At 39.8% G+C, this 20,352-nt stretch overlaps 1 protein-coding gene across 3 annotated transcripts in view; it reads left to right on the top strand.

Annotated features, from left to right (window-relative positions):
- Positions 1–2,406: 2,406 nt before the first annotated feature.
- Positions 2,407–20,352, top strand: part of DMC1 (DNA meiotic recombinase 1) — a 37,905-nt gene continuing 19,959 nt past the window's right edge. The window contains exons 1-9 of one of the 3 annotated variants that reach the window (XM_078076631.1): positions 2,407–2,595; positions 4,673–4,759; positions 5,594–5,638; positions 6,570–6,716; positions 9,336–9,418; positions 12,043–12,095; positions 14,083–14,124; positions 15,217–15,283; positions 19,870–19,961. In XM_078076631.1, coding sequence (XP_077932757.1) covers positions 4,709–4,759; positions 5,594–5,638; positions 6,570–6,716; positions 9,336–9,418; positions 12,043–12,095; positions 14,083–14,124; positions 15,217–15,283; positions 19,870–19,961 — 580 coding nt within the window. In that variant the 5' untranslated portion in view covers positions 2,407–2,595; positions 4,673–4,708. Of the gene's footprint in view, positions 2,596–4,672; positions 4,760–5,593; positions 5,639–6,569; positions 6,717–9,335; positions 9,419–12,042; positions 12,096–14,082; positions 14,125–15,210; positions 15,284–19,869; positions 19,962–20,352 lie in introns of all 3 variants that reach the window. The other 2 variants (XM_078076630.1, XM_078076632.1) reach the window with 2 other exon arrangements.

The raw sequence follows: 20,352 nt of genomic DNA, 5'->3' as shown, positions 1-20,352 counted from the left end.
CCCACTAAGCAGGGAACCTGATGTGGGGCTTGATCCCAGGACCCTGGGATTATGACCTGAGCCACCCAGTTGACCCATCAAGCTGTATTTAGTAAATGTTGGTTAAATAACCTGTCAGGGGCATGCCTCTCTGGGCAGCTATGTGCTGAAGTCAGAAATTTTTCAAATTTGGCAATCTAAATAAATGAGAAAGCCCCCAAATGACTGGTGTGTGTGTGGGGGGGGGGGGGTGAGTGTGTGTGTATGTGTGTGTGTGTCTCACTGCAATTGCCTATATACATACCAATCTACAGCCCCCATTAGGGTTTGTATCTTGTTGGTTGTTGAATCCCTAGTACCTAACACCTAGCACAGTGTCTGACAAATAGTAGGGATTCAGTAAACATCTTTTGAATGAATTAAATGTTTAAGGGGAGATACCCAGTGAAATTCTTTTTTGTGTGATGATCTTTCATTCATGCTTTTTTTTTTTTTTTTAAGATTTTATTTATTTGACAGAGAGAGAGACAGCGAGAGAGGGAACACAAGCAGGGGGAGTGGGAGAGGGAGAAGCAAGCTTCCTGCTGAGCAGGGAGCCCGATGTGGGGCTGGATCCCAGGACCCCGGGATCATGACCTGAGCCGAAGGCAGACGCTTAACGACTGAGCCACTCAGGCGCCCGATGATCTTTCATTCTTAAGTTCTGTACTAAAGCATTTTTCATATCTGAGTTCTTGAAACTCCAAGAATATGTATCCACAGGCACCAGTTTGAGGAAACCCAACTGCAGACAGTTGGGATCATATGCCTTTACTTGATTATAAGGTGGTTGTCCACAGAGGGGCAGTAAAGTGTAATGGTTTAAATCAGGTAATCCCACTGCCTGGTTTTGTTGTTTTTAGAATACCATAAAAATGATACAATTTTTTTTTTTAATTTTGTAGAGAATTTGTGGACTCACCGAAGAATTTGAGAAATTGGGAAAGCTATTTGACATAATTACTAATTAGTTACTAATTGATATAAAAGCTCTGGCTCCCCATACTCTCTATCTAAAATAGGAAAGTAGCATTTTGCAACACAGTTTTTTTTTTTTTAATGTAGTCGTTTTTATAAGTCTCTTATGGCTTCTGAGTTTTGTGTCATATTTAAAAAGATTTTTCTTATTCTGGGATAATGAAAAATTGTCTCGTTTTCTTCTAGCACTTTTATTATTACATTCAGATTTAATCTCTTGATCCATCTGGAATTTATCTTGGTATAAGGTGTGAAGTATGGTTCCAATTTTATTTTTCTTCCAGATGGCTACCTAGTTGTTCCAACACCATTTACTGAATTCATCATTTTCCCACTGATTTGAAATACCACCATCATCATATTCAAAATTTTTCTATGATATGAAAGACTAGTCCTTTTTTTTTTTGGTCCTGATTTGAGTGGAAAAGTCTTCAAGTATACTTTTTAACTACCCCCAGTTTTTGGTTTAAAAAAATTTTTTTAAGTTGCATATAACCATCAATATCATATCCAAACAATTTTTATCCTCATTTTATGAATTTGTCGTTACCAAGCTCATTTCTGTTTCTTTAAGTGTAGTGCACACAACCTTCAAATATTATGAACATTTCTCTCTCCCAGCTGTCACTACACCAAACTACATATGTTATATTTCCCTAAATCGTCTTGCTGTGCTCTTTGCAGCTCTTCATACACTTGATGTCCTCACCTCACAAGTTGCTCAGAAGTTACTACAGGGGGCGCTTGAGTGGCTCAGTCGTTAAGCATCTGCCTTTGGCTCAGGTCATGATCCCAGGGTCCTGGGGATCAGCAGGGAGCCTGCTTCTCCTCTCCTACTCCCTCTGCTTGTGTTCCCTCTCTCACTGTCTCTCTCTGTCAAATAAATAAAATCTTTGGAAAAAAAAAAAAAAGAAGTTACTACAGTTATTTTAGGTGCGGTCTCAACGTGAAGGCCTATCATCTCTACCCAGTTCATCCCCAGACTGGGCACTGATTTCCATTTAAACTTAAAGGATAGACGATGCTTCTGGAAAATAAAATTTTGAAGGAGCTACAGCAGATATTTGTTGGCTTTTTAAACAATCCACTCTGGGGGGAAAATGGCCTACAAAATGCCAACTGCTATTGTGGGATTTTTTTTTTTTTTTTGCTATTTATTCCAGCAAAGTGATTCAGACACTGAAGAAAAAGGGTCGTCCTGTACTAGGTCTTGAACTCAAAGAACTGTTTGCACAGACACTCATCATAGCCTCCACCTCAACAGATGCTCTTTCAAATGTTTCATGACTCTCATCAACAGTCAGTCTCCATTTAAGGGGAGCAAGATGACGCTGCCAGAGACGGCTGTGCTGGCAAGAAGGCGGGCCCCAAATTTCTATTTAAAAGCTGGACCAAAATATGTTTGGCTTCTGTTGCCTATTTAAAATTTCAAGTTAAGACGCAGAAAAATTACTCTCCATCCTGAATGGGCCCTGGGTGCCTCACTCACAGACTAGAGAGCAGCTGATGGTATGAGAGTCACAGAGAAGAGAGAAATTAGGAACGCTGAGGTGTTAGCGAAGATCCCATATTCGACCTCCCGACCCGAGGGGGCCGAACAAGATAAGCGTTTTGCGCAGCACCCGCCGCCACGTCAGCCACCTCCACTGAGCACCCCTCCCCGCCTTGGTTTTCCACCTCATGACCCTTTCCCAGCGGCCTCTCTCCATTTCGGAACAACCCCCACCTTAGGGCCTTCTTTCTCACAGCAGCCTGTCTTCACCTCAGCACCCACCTCAGTGCCCCCTGATTTCCACGCTTCTCCTCCGTGCCCCCACCTTGGAGTCTTCTCCCCGACTTCAGCATCTCCCTCAGCTCAAGGGAGGCCCCCAGCCTCCCCTGGTATCACAGCCCCTCCTCCATTTCCTCCGCCTCAGATTCCCTCCCTCACCCCAGCGAGCCATCCCGCGAGGCTCGTGTAGACTCTGCTCCTAGCTCCTCCTCCCCCATACCTACCCCACCGAGGCCCCGCCCACCGGGGCCCCGCCCCGCCCCATGCCCCGCCCAATGTGGGCCCGCCCTCTTATCTCCGCCCGGTCTTAGTCTCAGCCCCACCCTGTCCTGCCCCCGTGGACACGCCCACTAACTCTCCGCCCCGCCCCCTGCGGGCACGCCCCCTCGGCCATCGCCCGGCCCCGCCCACGCTGGATACGCGCCCAAACTCTTGTCCGTTGGCGCCAAACCTCCTGGTCAGTGACGCGAGGGCTGCCAGTCTCAGCGTTCTGGTTCGGAGTCAGAATCCCTGAGGACGGGAAACCCCGGGCGGGGGGCGGAAGGGAGTCACCTTGAAAACCTCGGGGAGACTGTAGGTACGAGCGGGGTTTGTGGCAAAAACGGCAAGCGTGTGAAGAATGTGAGGGGAAACCCAAGGGTTCTTTTCTTGGGTGGTGCTTGGTCGTCGTCGCTGGGCCCTGGGCTAGTGACTTTATGCGTTCTGTCCCCACCCCCGGGAGGAAATCTCAGTGATCCCGAGGGACTTCCAGCAGCATTATTTTAAAGCAAGGCGGACCTAAGTCTTCATGCGGCCTCCTCGGCCTCGTTAGGAGGGAACCGGGTGTCCGAAAATGCCAATGGCGGCGCGGGGGACATGGACCAGGCTCCCCAGCGACGACCCCTGAAACCGAGGTGTCAGGGAGCCTACTTTAGGATCCAGCTCTTCCATCCATCCATGGCTATCTTTCTTTTTATCAAGGCGAGAAGACATGAACGATTTTTTTCTTCAATGAGAACAGTCAATGTAGAATTTGAGGTAGTCCTATATATGATTACCTGTCTGGGGGACAATATTCCCGAAGATCCCATTCACATTGTCTCCTCTTTGCCTCAGATATTTTGCTGTTTAGCGGAATTAGGTGATAGCAATCATACCTCTACCTTAGTTCCCTTCTGCCAGGCCCCAACCGTGACTTTGGTAGGAAGCAAGAAAAGTCAATAAACCAAGAAAACTGATAACTTGGACCACATTTTATTCTACAGTCATGCCTTGTGGATTCCTGAGATCTTAAAACAACTACTACAATGTTAAAGGCTCCATTTATCTGCTTATTGGCCCTCATGTTATCATAATATTGGGTATCTACCATAATTTTAAACCTTAAAAAAATTTAGAGACTAGTAAATATTATAAAACAAAATAGATCTAATGTTTTATGAAACAAAGAGATATGTTGCAAGAGAGCCCATTCATAATTGGGAAGCAGGAAGGCATTCATCATATATGAGAAAAATAAAATCTATTGATTAAGGGTAGACTAAGTTCTAGGAGCCAGGGAAGATGCAGGAAGAATGACATGACGTCAAAATTCGTGAGGTGTTGTTAACATAAACATGAAAGGTTAAACTGCAACATGCAATGCTAAATAGCATTCCAAGAAAACAGACAGTCATGATATCTGTGCTATAGGAAATCAAAAGATGAGAAAAGGTAACCAATTTTCAGGAAAAGGAATAGAAACTAAGTCCCCACCCTCACATACATACACCCATGAAAGAAATAATGTCCCGTGCCCAGCAAAAAGAAGATAGGCCAGCTCAGTCATTCTAAACTAAATGTTTCTCTAATTGCTCAAGGAAGTCTCTGGGCAAAGGGTTTTGTACTATATGATCTATACTTCTTAAATAATATTTCTTATTTTCCCAGAAGTGATTATTTTTCTGCTGCTCACCTTTCAAGATGAAGGAGGATCAAGTTGTGCTGGAAGAACCAGGATTCCAAGATGAAGAGGTACGGCTAGAATGTTGAAATATGGGTGGACGTTCAGTCATTCCACAAAAATGAAGTTCCTTCTCTGTTTGCTATTATTTTTAGAAACTGAGAGTGGAAAGAAAGCATAGTTCTAGAGAGAGGCAATATTACAAATATGTAACAACTTGTTTGGCAAGGGGTGCTAAGATTAGCTACTTAGCAACTAGCATGAAAGTATTTTAATAACCTAACAACTGGTACAGCCGTAATGGTATCAATGCGTGCTGGTACTGAATAGCAGAGGAAGGAGTTCAAAGTCTGGTGGGGCAGAAAGTTGAGAAAACATATTTTTTTAAAAGGTTAAATGTTGTTCCACTCCTTTGGGTTAAGGTCTTAAAAATCTGGACAGGACATGACAAAAATGTTGGGCTTCCCAGCCCTTTCAGTGTTGGTGCATCTTCTAAGTATGTAACAATGTTTTTTTGTTTGTTTGTTTTTGTTTGTTTTTTTTTAAATATTTTATTTATTTATTTGAGAGAGAGAGAGAATGAGAGAGAGAGCACATGAGAGGGGGGAGGGTCAGAGGGAGAAGCAGACTCCCCGCCGAGCAGGGAGCCCGATGTGGGACTCGATCCCGGGACTCCAGGATCATGACCTGAGCCGAAGGCAGTCGCTCAACCAACTGAGCCACCCAGGCGCTCTGTAACAATGTTTTTGAAAAAACTTTATTGATCATAACTCGATCTGTCTAGAGAAGTGGAATTTGAGGCATTTTGGAGTGACTCATAATATTGAATTAACTCTTTAAAAGATATGATACAATTGGATATGAAGAATCAAAGCTCCATTTTTTTTCTGTTCCATCTCCTTCAGGAATCTTTGTTTCAAGACATTGACCTGTTACAAAAACATGGAATTGTAAGTATTTTTTCAATTTTCAATGTAAGTAATTTTTCAGTATGAAATTGTTCAGTTCAGGGTTCCTCAGCCTTGACCCTATTGACATTTGGGACTGGGCAATTCTTAGTTGGGGGGGGCTGTCCTGTGGATTTGTAGGGTGTTTAACAGCATCCCTGGCTCCTGACCACTTATTATATGCCAGTAGCACCCCTCTTAGTTATGACAACCAAAAATTTCTCCAGACATTGTCAAGTGTCCTAAGGGGGCAAAACTGCCCCTAGTCAAGAACCACTGGTCCAACTGAGGTATTCAGAGCTACCTACCTCTGTCTTCATCAACAGAAAATTCAGTTCTGTGGCAGGTGATTAGAGTAAATGATGTTGACTGATACTGGACTTTGAGTAAGTAGATGACTTTCAATAGCAGTTCACTGATAGTAAAACTTCTCTGACATTATCTTTTGAAGTCCTCACATTTAATCTCTTTCGGTTGGATTTAGAAAATAGGAGCAAGAGAAAATCCTGGTCCTTTGGTGATGTAGTTATTTGCATTCCCCAAGGGTAGAGGGAAAAAAATTTAATTTTAAAAGAACATATTCATAATGAAGTTCTCTAGAAGGAAAGAGATGAACTGAGGGGGTGAACGTGTGATAAATTTGCTAGCTTTTCCACCAACAGACTTTTCTTTTGAATTCCTTGTTACATTGCCATGGTCTCACTAACATTCTTGGGAAATCAGGGCACAGCCAGAACATTTGGCAGCGTGCTGGGTATGTTCTACTCAGATATTTCCAGAACATTTGGCTACATGGTGGGTGGGTTCCACCTGGCTGCTTGTATAAAATTGGCATCGTGGTGGAAGGAGATGGACACAAAAGCACATGACATAGTATGGGAGCCTTGCAGGCTGGCATTTTATCAATCTGCTGCACCCATTCTTTTATTTACAGAATGTGGCTGACATTAAGAAACTGAAGTCAGTAGGAATCTGTACCATCAAAGGGATACAGATGACAACGAGAAGAGCACTGTGCAATGTCAAAGGGCTCTCAGAAGCAAAAGTGGACAAGATTAAAGAAGCAGCCAACAAACTTATTGTAAGCAAAATCAATTCTTTGTTGTTTTAGCTTAGAAGGGCCCTATGAGTCTCTGTAGCCTTTCTCATTGAGTGCTAGAGACTTGTCATGAACACCAGAAACTACTGTGGGAACTCTGAATTTCTAGAGATCACAATCTGTTATAATCCTCATGTTAACTTTTTATCACTTCAGTTTCAAAGCAACAACAATTAATTTCTGACAGATTGAGACAGGTGTTAAGAGACTTGAACACTATAAAGGTAATTATTTTTACCAAAACTTTTTTTTGGTCTCCTTTTATATTAATTTTTCTCCCTTTCTGTTTCTCTGCTTTAACTCCTCCTTATTTTTGCTTTGTCTCCTCAAATATTGTATCTTTCGTTGTTGCAAAGCACTCAGCACCAAAGAAGTTGCCCTCTCCTGGTATAGGCCAATTGGTAAGAGAGCATTGGGTTAGAAATAAACCAAAAGGGCGCCTGGGTGGCTCAGTCGGTTAAGCGACTGCCTTCGGCTCAGGTCATGATCCTGGAGTCCCGGGATCGAGTCCCGCATCGGGCTCCCTGCTCAGCGGGGAGTCTGCTTCTCCCTCTGACCCTCCTCCCTCTCGTGCTCTCTGTCTCTCATTCTCTCTCTCGCAAATAAATAAATAAAATCTTTAAAAAAAAAAATTAAAAAAAAAGAAATAAACTAACAGTGTGGGTCTACATGTGTACAGTCGAGATAAATATGACGAAGAATATGCTCACTGAGGCAGATGCGCTAAAGCTGAGCTGAACTCACACCTTGTAGCTGGCCCACAGACTGTGAGTGGCCCATGCAGCTGAGAGGCTCCAAGCAAAAACATATGCCTTTGACTCAAGCTTTTGTGTTAAACTTTTGGGGGCCAATGGAGGCACTAGCTCTGGCAACAGTAATGTGCAGAATGATAGGCACCAAGTCTCTCTCTTTGCAGAACAAGTCTCTCCATGTCTACATATGTATGTAAGGGTCTCATTCCCAGCAAGTCCTAGAAGCTCTCTTTACTGACAGCCATTTGATTTCCTTCCCCAGAAGCAGTTGAGTGATGACATTGGCAGTATGGTCCTGAACTTGGAGAGGACCTCGCTGAACTGCTCTGAACCCAGCTCAGTTGCTCTAACTTCTGAGTAAACTCAGGCAATATACTCACAGGCCAAATCCACAATTGCCCTAGAGAAGTACCCAGAGTTTGCAAAACTGCCAATTTATAGCTCATAGGCATTGGTCTTATTTTCTTTGCAAACTAAATCCCATTATCAAAGAAAAGAATCCCTCTCCTTCTCAAGCATCCACTACTATACCCAGAGTCTGCATCCTTTCTTAAGTAAAGCTGTTTATTCTTAGAAAGAGATTGAGAGAGAGTGAGAGGGAGGGATGGATGGAGGGGGAGAGAGAAAGAGAAAAAAGAGAGAGATAGAGGTTAATTTCATAGTACAGTGGTTCCAAACATTGGTGTGTATCAGAATGACCTGGAGTGGCTAATAAAGAGCACATAGGCCCAGACTCATTGAAATAGGATAGGGCCTGGGGTGTTTCTTTTTTTTTTCTTAAGAGTTCTGAATTTAAACATTTTATTTATTTATTTATTTTAGAGGATGGGGGAGGGGCAGAGGAAGAGGGAGAGAGAGAATCCCAAGTAGGCTCCATGCCCAGCGTGGAGCCCGACATGGGGCTTGATCCCACAACCCGGAGATCATGACCTGAGCCAAAATCAAGAGTCACTCAACCGACTGAGCCACCCATGTGCCCCCACCTGGGCTTTCTTAACCCCCTGTCAAGTTCTCCAAAGTTTGAGAACCACTGTCATAGTTTAAAACAAAAAGGGAAATACATTAGGGGCACCCAGGTGGCTCAGTTGGTTAAGCATCTGCCTTTGGCTCAGGTCATGATCCCAGGGTCCTGGAATTGAGTCCCAAATCAGGCTCCCTGCTCAGTAGAGAGCCTGCTTCTCCCTCTTCCTCTGTCCCTCCCCACTGTTCGTGCTCATGTGCTCTCTCTTTCTATCTCAAATAAAATCTTTTTTTTTTTTTTTTTTAAGGGAAATACATTAGACCATGTCATTAGAGCACATCAGGGCTTGTTCTCACTAGATATACTACTGCATCAGCTGTAGTTCATTGATTTGTCAAATAAGTAGTATTTCTACCATTGCAATACATTGTCTCATGAATAGTAAACACTGGAATTTCTGTGCTCCTTGAAACTTCCAGAGCTAGGGGAAAGTGATGCTGTTCAATGAAATCGATGGAATCATTTGGTAAAATACCATTTTGCTTTATGCCATAAATATACCTCATTTAAACTTTACAGCTACCCTACGAGAGAGACACTATTCTTATCCTGATTTGACCCAAAAGAGGAAATTGAAGTACAGCAAGATTAAGTAGTTTACCCCAAATCATACGACTAGTAAGTAGATTACAGACTTATTTTGAACCTAGATAGGGTAGCTCCAGAGCCTGTTTTCTTAACCATGATCTCGTGCTGCCTTCAAAGACAAATGAACTGTAGCTCATATCAAATGATGACTCTAATAATCAAATAGAGAATTTTGGGCAGCATTTGAAATAAAACCATCATCTTACACCCCTTTGAACCTTTCCTTTTGTCTTTCTGTAGGAACCAGGATTCTTGACTGCCTTTGAGTATAGTGAGAAGAGAAAGATGGTTTTCCATATCACCACTGGGAGCCAGGAATTTGAGTGTGTATCTCATATTTTTTACAACCACTAGACACAATCTTGGGAATATTGTATCTCTTTTCTTGAGTTTGTTAGAAATAGCTTCTTTTTCTGAAGTAGTAGTTTTTTTTCTTTCTGAAGGTCTACTGAAGCAAACAAATTCCAGACGATTTGTAGAAGCAGGATTAAATTTGTTACAAAAAATTCAGACCCAAAATATAAGTAGTTTCTGAATCAGCCTGTATTTTAAAAACCATCTTGAAAATCAGTTTAACTTTTCATTTCCTTTTCTTCTTGTTGATAAAGGAAATTCCATTTCACTTTTGGCTTTACTTAAAAATCAGTCATTTAGGTTGAATATTTTAGAAGAAATAATCCAGTGGTTTTTTTGCTCTTTAGCAAGAGCAGCTTTAACTTCCCTTTTTATTTACTATCTCATGATTCCTGAGACATAGTTATCATCTTCCTAATGCAAGTTGTCTAAATTGTGGGTTCCCCCCCCACCTTACTAGGCAGAATTACTAGTTGTAGGTTAGATGAGTGACCAAGAGCAATTTGAACAAAAGCAGTATTTCCACAAAATAGTCCTCAAAACCCTGTCCTCACAAGATATTCCACGAAAAAAGGATTTCATAGTCAAATATTGCATCCAATTGGATGTCTATCAGGCAGTTCAGACTTCATAGGTCCAAATCCAAACTTCTGTTATCTGTCCCAGATCTGCAGCTCCCAAAGCGTCCCTCATCTCAGATCTGCCTCTTTTCTGATCCTCAGAACTAAAACCTTGGTGTCATCTTGGCACTTTGTTTTTTTTCCTCTCACACCCTAACTCTTACTCATTAAGGAATCCTGTCTGCTCTACCATCAACGACAAACCACTCAGTTTCTTCAACAAATAAATTATTAGGAATCAAAAAACAGATGAAGTCAGTGTTGACCTAGAGATTAAAAGAGATTTAAAAGACATATTACCTAATCCCCAATATGTGGATTTTATTTGGATCCTGGTTCAAGCACAGTATTAAAAAATAAGATATATATGAGACAGTTGGAAAATTGAACACTTACTATATAGTTGATATTAAGGAATTACTACTTTTTTAGGTAATAATGATAATATGATTATCTTTAAAATAAGAGTATTCATCTTCTAGGGATACCTATTGAAATATTTAGGATGAAATGATATGTTGTCCAGCATCTGCTTAAAATAATATGAAAAGGGAGGGAAGTAGTTGGAGGTTTATATGAAAAAAGATTGACCATGAGTTCATAGTTGATAATTGTTGAAGCTAAGTGAGAGGTACATGATGGCTCATTATTATACTGTTTTTGTCCACTTTAGTTTATGTTCGAAACTTTCCACTATAATGTTTATATATTTTTCCTAAGTGTGTATATATGTGTGTTTAGAAAAAAAAAGAGGAAATAATGAATTCAATTAATTCTCCACTACCTCCTCCACTGTTACCTTACTCATTTAAATTACCTATTAACATCTCCTCTGGAGTATTATAACTTCTAGCTTCTCTCTTTTTCAGACCTTGCCCCTACTGTTTATTCTTCACACAGGAGCCAGAATGATCCCTTTACAACTTAGGTCAGGGGCCCTGGGTGGCTCAGTTTGTTGAGCATCCAACTCTTGTTTTTGGCCCAGGTCATGATCTCTGGGTAATGGGATTGAGCTTGTTCTCAGGCTCCGTGCTCAGTGGGGAGTCTGCTTGGGATTCTCTCCCTCTGCCCCTCCCCCCACTCTCTCTTAGAAAAAGAAAAAACAACAACAAACTTAGGTCAAATAATGACATTTCTCTGCCCAAAACTATTCTAATGACTCATCATCTCAGAGCAAAAGCCAAAATCCTCTCTAATCTAATCTCATCCTTTATTCTTTTCTCAGTTTGCTATGCACCAACCACACTGACTTCTTTGCTATTCCTAGAACATGCCAGATACACTCCTGCCTCAGGGCCTTTGCACTTACCATTTCCTCTGCCTGCAACACATTTTCCTCCTATATCTACATGGCTTGCTGTCATCTCTTTCAGATCTTTGCTAAAATGTCCACTTCTCAGTGAGGTTTCTCTGGTCACTTTATTTAAATATTTAAACTCCCAATAATAAAATAAAATAAAATAAATAAACTCCCTGCCTTCATCCTCTGCACTTCTTATCTCCTTTCTGGATCTAATTTTTATTCATACCATTTAATAATATCTGACATACTACATATTTTACTTATTTACTTACCTATTACTGTTCATTGTCTATTCTCCCACTGAATGTATATTCAGTTGACTTTTAGAAACATAGTCCCAAGCACAACATGAACAACCCAGTTAATAACTAAGACCATTTGTTCAAGCTCCAATTCAGTTCTAAAGAATAATGAGACTTAAGTCTATATAGCACGTTTCCTATTGGTACCCCGAAGTAAGAGCAAGGACAGCAGGGTTTATATGTTGTTTTGTTGATCCATCCTGCCCATATACAGCAGAATCTGTGGTCTAAAGAGGTAGAGTGTCATTTGTTCTGCCAAGAATTCCTGTTCATGGTGGATAGATAGATATGCCACAAATGGTACACTTTCTCCTTTCTTGATCTCTCTATTTCTGTTTCTTTTACTAATGCTTACTTTCTATTTCCAGTAAGTTGCTAGGAGGTGGAATTGAAAGCATGGCAATCACAGAAGCTTTTGGAGGTAGGTGGAAACTTAATATTTTGTTATATGAAAAAAATTATATATACACACATACATATATAATAAAAAAACAACCAATAGTACATTGTATATCTACTTTGAAACTTATGTTGAAATATCAATTATAATATAGGATCATTCTGGGCTTAAAATACATTCCAACGGGCGCCTGGGTGGCTTAGTCGTTAAGCATCTGCCTTGGGCTCAGGTCATGATCCCAGAATCCTGGGATCGAGCCCCGCATCGGTCTCCCTGCTCAGCGGGAAGCCTGCTTCTCCCTCTCCCACTCCCCCTGCTTATGTTCCCTCTCTCACTGTGTTTCTCTATTAAATAAATAAATAAAATCTTTAAAAAAAATACATTCCAACATTAACAGAGAGGCCTTGTTGGCATTTGTCGTCTTTTTATCTCTGACTTCCATAGAAGAAAAGAGAATTTTCTTTTTCTCATTCCTTCAGAAGGTAGTTGGATAATGAGACCAATCTTATTTCTAGGATATGCATGTTCCATGAAACATAGTAGATTTTTTCTTCCCTGATTCTATCTTCTATTTTTCTTTTTTTTTTTTTTTTAAGATTTTATTTATTTATTTGACAGAGAGGGTGAGAGAGCACAAGTAGGGGGAGTGGCAGAGGGAGAGGGAGAAGCAGGCACCCCGCTGAGCAGGGAACCCGACCCAATGCGGGGCTCAATCCCACTACCCTGAGACCATGACCTGGGCCAAAGGCAGCCACTCAACCAACTGAGCCACCCAGGCACCCCTCTGTTTTTCTTCATAACAATTCATTCATAGCTGTTTTATATGCTGTGCCTGCAATTCTAGTATCTGCAATCCTTGGGGAACTAGTCTGTTTTTTGTTGTTGTTGTTGATGTTTCTGTTGACATAGAGAAATAAATCTGGTTTTTATTATTTCTGTTGACTGTCAGGCTTAGTGGCTTACTCTCTTGTGTACTTATTGATATTTGTGAGCTTATTGCCTGATTTTGATCTATGGGAGCTCACTGGACCTAAACTGGTGAATGGGGAAGTTTTTCTCCAGAGAGAATTTGCTTTTGTTGGGAGGTAGGGCATGCCACCAGTCTGAGACTACTTCAGCTTTCCTTTGAGGATCTCAGTGCAATGGGACAACCCTAGGCTCTCCTTCCTTGTAGTAGGGTTTTAAACTTTCATTTATATGACTAAGATGAAAAAGCTCAGTATTTTTTTCCCCATAAAAGGAAAACCCAGTTCTTTCCTACTGTATATTTTTTTCCTGTGAGTCTCTTTTACTACTCACACAAACACTTCACTTCTGACACTTCTGGTCACCAAATATATGGACGTTTCCCCCCACAACAACAAGCAATTCTTGGACACCTGCAGGGTATCCAAGAATTCAAGTCAATTCTGACACTATACCCAGAGGTAGCATCAGATTCCACAGGCTAAGTAAGGGCTCAGTCCCATAACAATCCCCCTACCTGTCCCCTGCCTTCAGATGCCAGTTACAAGCCCAGGTTATTACCAGTGCTTCTGACCAACCGGCTGTAGGTCCAAAATTCCAATGTCCCCTTCCTTGGGTTTGATTGATTTGTTAAAGCAGCTCACAGGACTCAGGGAAACACTTACTCATGTTTACCAGTTTATTAAAGGATATGACAAAGGATACAGATGAACATTTAGCGGGAAAAGATGAGTAGAAAAAGGTATAAGGGAAGAGGTGTGGAGCCTCCATGTCCTCTTTTCTATTATCTCACAATGACTACTCCTAAGGAAAACTTGGTTTAAATAAATTTTTTCTGAAGGACAGTTCTGTGAACAGATACCTTTAAAAAGTTATTTTTACTACTGTTATTTGTATTGCAGGATCCATCCATGACACAGTGGTACTTTATGTGTAAGATTTGACAGTTGGAAAGAAAATCATACTCTGAGACTATATTTCATTCTTTATGAAAATATCTAGAAATTAACTATGTGGCTTTGGTTTTTTCTATATTTCACAGAATTTCGTACTGGAAAAACCCAGCTCTCTCATACCCTCTGTGGTAAGGATACATAACAACCACAATAACGATAATAATCATGGCAATCACTTACTAATTTACTTTGTACTTGGTACTTTATATAATCTCATGTAATCTGAAATTTACAAGGAAACTAAACTGCCCATGGTTACACAAATACCAAAGCCAGTCTTTGAATGTGTGATGCTTGAGGTAATGTTATATGTGCTACACTCGGAACACCTGAATGGAAACAAGGAGGAAGTGAATGGGTATATGAATGTAGTGTTGTGTTGTTGGTGGGGAGAGGCCCTCACTGTCCATTTTACCCATTCCAGCTTTTCTATATTCTATCGACAAGAATGTCACAAAATCAGTTGAGACCTAGAATCTCTAACTTTACATGAAGTAAAGTTGGCCTTAAGAAAGATTTAAAAATAAATTTTTCTAAAACAAAATAAACAAAATACCTCCTTTTGTACAAAGGTGTTACTGTGCATTTCTTTGACCTAAGCAGAAGGAGCATGGGCACGCAATTAAGAAGCAGATTCTGGAATCAAAATACCTAGCTCCAGTCTTGGCTCTACTATTAATAACTGTATGACCTTGGACAAGTTGCTTCACCTTTCTAATTTTCCCCATCAGTAAAATAGGAATAATGATAGTGCCAAATTTAGGGTTGTTTTGAAAAATAAATGAAATAATACATGAACCTAATATAAAGAAATTCTTTAGTGTTATTTAATAATACTTATAATGAAAATGCATTTTAAAATTTGACATGCATTAATTGAAAGGTTACTTAAATGAGTTATAAAGCATAAATTATATTTGTGATTGTTTCTTATAGGAAGAAAGTAATAAATTCTATTCTTTAGGAGAACTAAAAATTTGAGATATATTGACATTCTTTGTTGAATTACCATGCTGGTGGAATACTTATGGTTTTACCACTGGTTAGTAATATAAAAATATAATATGCTGTTTAGAAACTAAAGGATCATGACTTTTTGCCAGATTGACGAAAGAGTTGCAACCAACATAAATCCTATGTTAATTTATATATTTACTTGTACAAAATTTATTCATTTCTATTAATATTATTTCATTTTTTTAATTGCTTCCTAGTGACAGCTCAACTTCCAGGAGCAGGTGGCTATTCAGGAGGAAAGATTATCTTCATTGATACAGAAAATACTTTGTAACCTTTTTATTTAAATAAGTTGCTAGCATAATAGTGTGATGTAGTAATGTTACTACAAAGAAAGTGTAAAATATATCATTTGTATAATCATCCCCTAAACCAGCAATAATGAGAAAAGCCACAGGGAAATCAGTTGTTGGTAAAGTTTTCAAATCACTTTTTATTTAAAAAGTTTCACTTCTCTAGATGTGTTTGGTGTAAAATTCACCAAATGAATACATGAGAGGAACTTATATTTTATTTGTTTTTTTTTAAGATTTTATTTATTTATTTGACAGAGAGAGAGAGAGAGAGGGAGCACAAGCAGGGGGAACGGCAGGCAGAGGGAGAGGGAGAAGCGGGCTCCCTTGCTGAGCAGGGAGCCTGATGCGGGGATCGATCCCAGGACTCTGGGATCATGACCTGAGCCAAAGGCAGACGCCCAACCGACTGAGCCACTCAGGTGCCCCTATTTTATTTGTTTTTAATCCTCTTACTTCTCCAAAGATGGTACTTAATAGTTAGGAAGAAGATTGTTGACTCACTCAAAGTCATGGTTCAAAATAAAGGGAAAGGAAAGAAGAGAACAAAAGCACAGAAAGGAAAAAGGCAGAACCTTACTGGGTCACAGAAAGAATTGTAGTTTAATTGAAATGTAAGATGTTTCAGAATTAAGGCTGGAAAGCTGATTTGGGTCTTAGATATGAAGAGCTTTAAAATCAGATGATGGGTATAAATTGATACTTTTGCAATATTCTAGGCAAGTAATGAGAGCTTGAGCTAGGCTGGAAGCGGGAGGAATAAAAAGAAAAGAACAAGGGGCGCCTGGCTGGCTTAGTCAATGGAGCATGTGATTCTTGACCTCAAGGTTGTAGGTTCAAGCCCCATGTTGGGTGTAGAGATTACTTAAAAATAAGAATCTTAAAAAGAAAAAGGGGACAAGAAATATTGGGGAGGAAAATTGATAGGACTTGATGACTATATTTGGTAGACAAAGGAAAGAGAGGTTTGAGAAACTACTGTCAGGTTTTTTGTCTTATAATGGGAGAATAATGACTCTAAAGACAGAATTGGGAAGATCATGTTTCAGACAAAAGGTGTGTTTCATTTCAGTGTGTTAAAATATGAACAGGAGGACATCCACATGGCAGTTGGAAATGTTGGACTCTGTCTGAGAAGGGGTAGGGCCAGAGATATAGATGGAATAAACAGAAGGGCAAGAGAACTTAGAAGAGAGGAGAACTGAGAACATAACTTCCCAGTGTGCCTAAGTTTAGGAAGTGGGACTAAAAAAGAGGATGCCATAGAGACAGAGGAAGTAGGAGAAAATCTGGTTGTAGAAGCTGAGCAAAAGGAAAGTTTCAAGAAGACAAGTGTAGTCAGCACTGTTCCACGAAGAGAGAAAGAAGGCACAAACTGAGAAAGATCACTGAGGTTTGAAATTAGGAATCCAAGAGCATTTGCAGTAAAGGAAGATGATGGAAGCTTGTTGCAAATAAACAGTAAAGAATGGAGCCAGTGTGTTATTAACTAACAAATAGAAGAAGAAATACAGTAGTTTGAGGTATCAGGTTCAGAGGAAATTGTTTTTAACAATAGAAAAGACTTGCACAAGTTTGTAAGGCCAGTCACAATGAAGCCCCAGCCTAGCTCTCCAAGCTCCTTCCTCACTATTACCACTGTTAGAGGCAAAGGGATACAATCTGTTCTAGTCCAGTATTATTGTCTCTAAAACATGAAAACATTGTACATCAGCAATTAGTTAGATTTAACTATAAAGGTATTCATTATAATTGGTCATTATGATTTCTTGCATCCCTAATTTTATTTCCTATATCTTTGTTTTATCGGAGTACCTACTCAAGTCATTCTTTCAGAAAAGTAATCTGGGTGGTAAGCTTTGAGCCCTAGCATGTCTGAAAATGCCTTTATTTTGCTCTCGCTCTTAAATGTGAATCTGGCCAGTCAGAGAAATTTGCATGGTGTATTTCTATCCTCCTTGGATATATGATCCGTCTATCCCTACTATCTATCCTTATCCTTCTGAATCATACAAATCCTTTAAGGCTTTCCTTTGAAGGCCTGCCTTTTCTAATCTTCTCCAATTACCCAACGTAAAAAACCTTGTCCTTCTTAATCTGTTATAGAATTTACTACCTAAAATACCGTCTTAGAAGGAAAAAAAAAAAACAACAGAGAGCCATGTGCAGAAGACTTTATTTGGAAATAGCAGTCATAAGAAGACTCTGAAGGAGACTCCAAACTTGGGGAAGGAGGGTGGAATGCCACGTAGGGCTGTAGCAAGAGGAGCGCAGCTGGAGTTCAGCTCATTTCAGAAATAGTTGATTAAGAATGGTTCTTGAAAAGGGAGGAATGGTTCTTGCAGATGAGCAGCCACTGTTTGGGCAATTTGGATTTTATCAGGAATGGTAGAGAGGAGCAGTTACGAGCCAAGTCTTATGCAAGAAGGAGGAGGGAGGACAGCCGGGGGCGGTGGGGGGGGGGAACGACAAGGACGTTCAAGAGCCCCAATGGAATGTTCTCATTCCTTTAGTTTCTTTCTTTTTTAAAAATATTTTATTTATTTAGAGAAAGAGAGCATGAGCAGGGGGAGGGGCAGAGGGAGAGGGAGAAAAAATCTCCAGCAGACTCCTCACTGAGTGCAGAGCCCATTGTGGGGCTCGATCCCAGGACCCTGAGATCATGACCTGAGCTGAAACCAAAAGTTTGCTGCTTAACTGACTGTGCCACCCAGGCACCCCCCCTTTAGTTTCTCTTACATGTACACTGCTCTCTTCTTGATATTTTCCTTTTTATATGTTTATAGTTTGCCTTCTTAATTATGTTTTACATTTACCTGTAATGTGGATTGTTTTATGACTCCTTATGTCTTCCACAAAGCATTGATAGTTGGTTAAAATGGTAATCAATTCCATATAGTAATCGGTTAACAAATATTTATAAATTGATTTGAACTTCCCTTTAGCATAAGCCCAACTTTTACACTTTCAGTCACATAGTAACCAGGTTCTGTAAAAAGTGAAATACTGAAAAGCATTTTTACTGTGTCTTCCAATTCTTTGCCGTCTTTGACCTGTTCACCAAAAACATCTACTGGGTATACTCAGTAGCAATGGAAGATTTAGTGGTTGTCACTGAAGCTCTGAAGGAAAGAACACATGTAGTGCATTAGGATATAGACAGCTGGGGAATTGTGAAGACAATCCACTTCTACACATACGGAGCTAGTTGTAAACGTCACAAATAAAATTGTAATTTGTCCTCATTTTACAGTTATAGTGTGATCAGTACTATATAAACACTGTAAACAAAGTGAAATGAGAACACAGACATGGATTTTATTTTAGCTCACTTCACTTCAGAGAATACTGTAGGCATATTTGGGAATCACCAAAGACCTAAAAAAAATGTTGATTGCTCCTTTATAGTTTAGATAGGATGTAAGTGATTATTAGCATCTTCAAAAATACCTTTGCAGGTACTCTGAATTTGCCTCCCTATGAATTTACTAATTTCAGAAAGCTAACACAAGTCCTTTAGAAGAAGGGAGATTTTAAACCCTAAACAAACCGAAAACAATAGGTTGATAATTTCCTTCTGACCCTTGAGATTCCTTTTTTTTTTTAAGATTTTATTTTTAAGTAATCTCTACACCCAACGTAGGGCTCGAACTCACAACCTTAAGATCAAGAGTCACACACTCAAGGGGCGCCTGGGTGGCTCAGTCGTTAAGCATCTGCCTTCGGCTCAGGTCATGATCCCGAGGTCCTGGGATCGAGCCCCGCATCGGGCTCCCTGCTCAACGGGAAGCCTGCTTCTCCCTCTCCCACTCCCCCTGCTTGTGTTCCCCCTCTCGCTGTGTCTCTCTCTGTCAAATTAATAAATAAAAAATCTTAAAAAAAAAAATTTGTTAAAAAAAAGTCACACACTCAAATGACTGAGCCAGGCACCCCGTGATCCTTGAAATTACTTATTGCTCCTTTGGTTTATGTAGTCAAATTTATCATTTGTTGGCAACTCATGGTTAACAGTATATTAAGTTACTTCATATCGAACAAGCGAGGAGTTTAAAGAGAGTGAATTAGTTCACTTTGAAGTGACTTGAATTATAATTCAGTGATATTATCTTCCTAGAATAGATCTATTTTTTACAGAACTGAGATCAAAAGAGAGTCACAAATCTTATTTTTTAGTTTTTCTCTTGTAAATGATTTGCTACATAATCCTGAGTCATTTGCCTAATCTCTGTTTGTCAGTGTCCTCATTTGTAAAATGTAATGTAGGCCATAACAACTAGCTTCCAAAGTTATTGTAAGGATTAGAGTATTTAGTATTTAAATTCATCACTGCCTCATCATTTCTATCACTGTTATCACTAACTAAGTTATTTATTAATTTGGGCACTTATGAAAAAGAAAAATCTGATACAGATTTTAAGTGATTATTAGCATCCTCCAGAATACCTTTGCAGGTACGATGTTTGCCTCTCTGTTAGTTTACTTACTTAAGGTATTATTTTTTGTAGTTGTTTTAAACTTTTTTTGGAATTGATTTATTGGATCCTTAATCTTGGCATACTCCAGCCGTCCAGATCGCCTTCGGGACATTGCTGACCGCTTCAACGTAGACCATGATGCAGTACTGGACAATGTCCTTTATGCACGTGCATATACTAGTAAGAGCCCCATGTAATTGGATGCTTGGGCTGTTTTAAGGTTGGCAGCACTGATTTGCTATTTGAGTGATACTTACAACATTTTGATGCTGTTCTATTCTCTTTTCATTTTGCTTTCCTCCAAATTTATTTAGTCAGTCCACAAATTTTATCATCTGGCAAGCCCTGAGATACTAAAATGTCCTCAACTGATTTCTTGTTCTTGTCTTTGAAATGGAGAGTAACATTCTTTTTGGATAATGTAGCATTTGGCATGCATGCTAAGGCAGAATGTGAGATCATATTTAATAAAGCCATGAACAATTAAGAAAATCCTCTTATGACTCTCTTTCCTTGACTCCAAGAACATAAATGATCTTAGCCTCTGCTTCTTCTAGCTGTTATAACATTT

The sequence above is a fragment of the Halichoerus grypus genome, chromosome 6, assembly GCF_964656455.1.
Source record: "Halichoerus grypus chromosome 6, mHalGry1.hap1.1, whole genome shotgun sequence".
NCBI classification, from domain to species: Eukaryota; Metazoa; Chordata; class Mammalia; order Carnivora; family Phocidae; genus Halichoerus; species Halichoerus grypus.
This window is presented reverse-complemented; position numbering and strand designations above follow the sequence as displayed.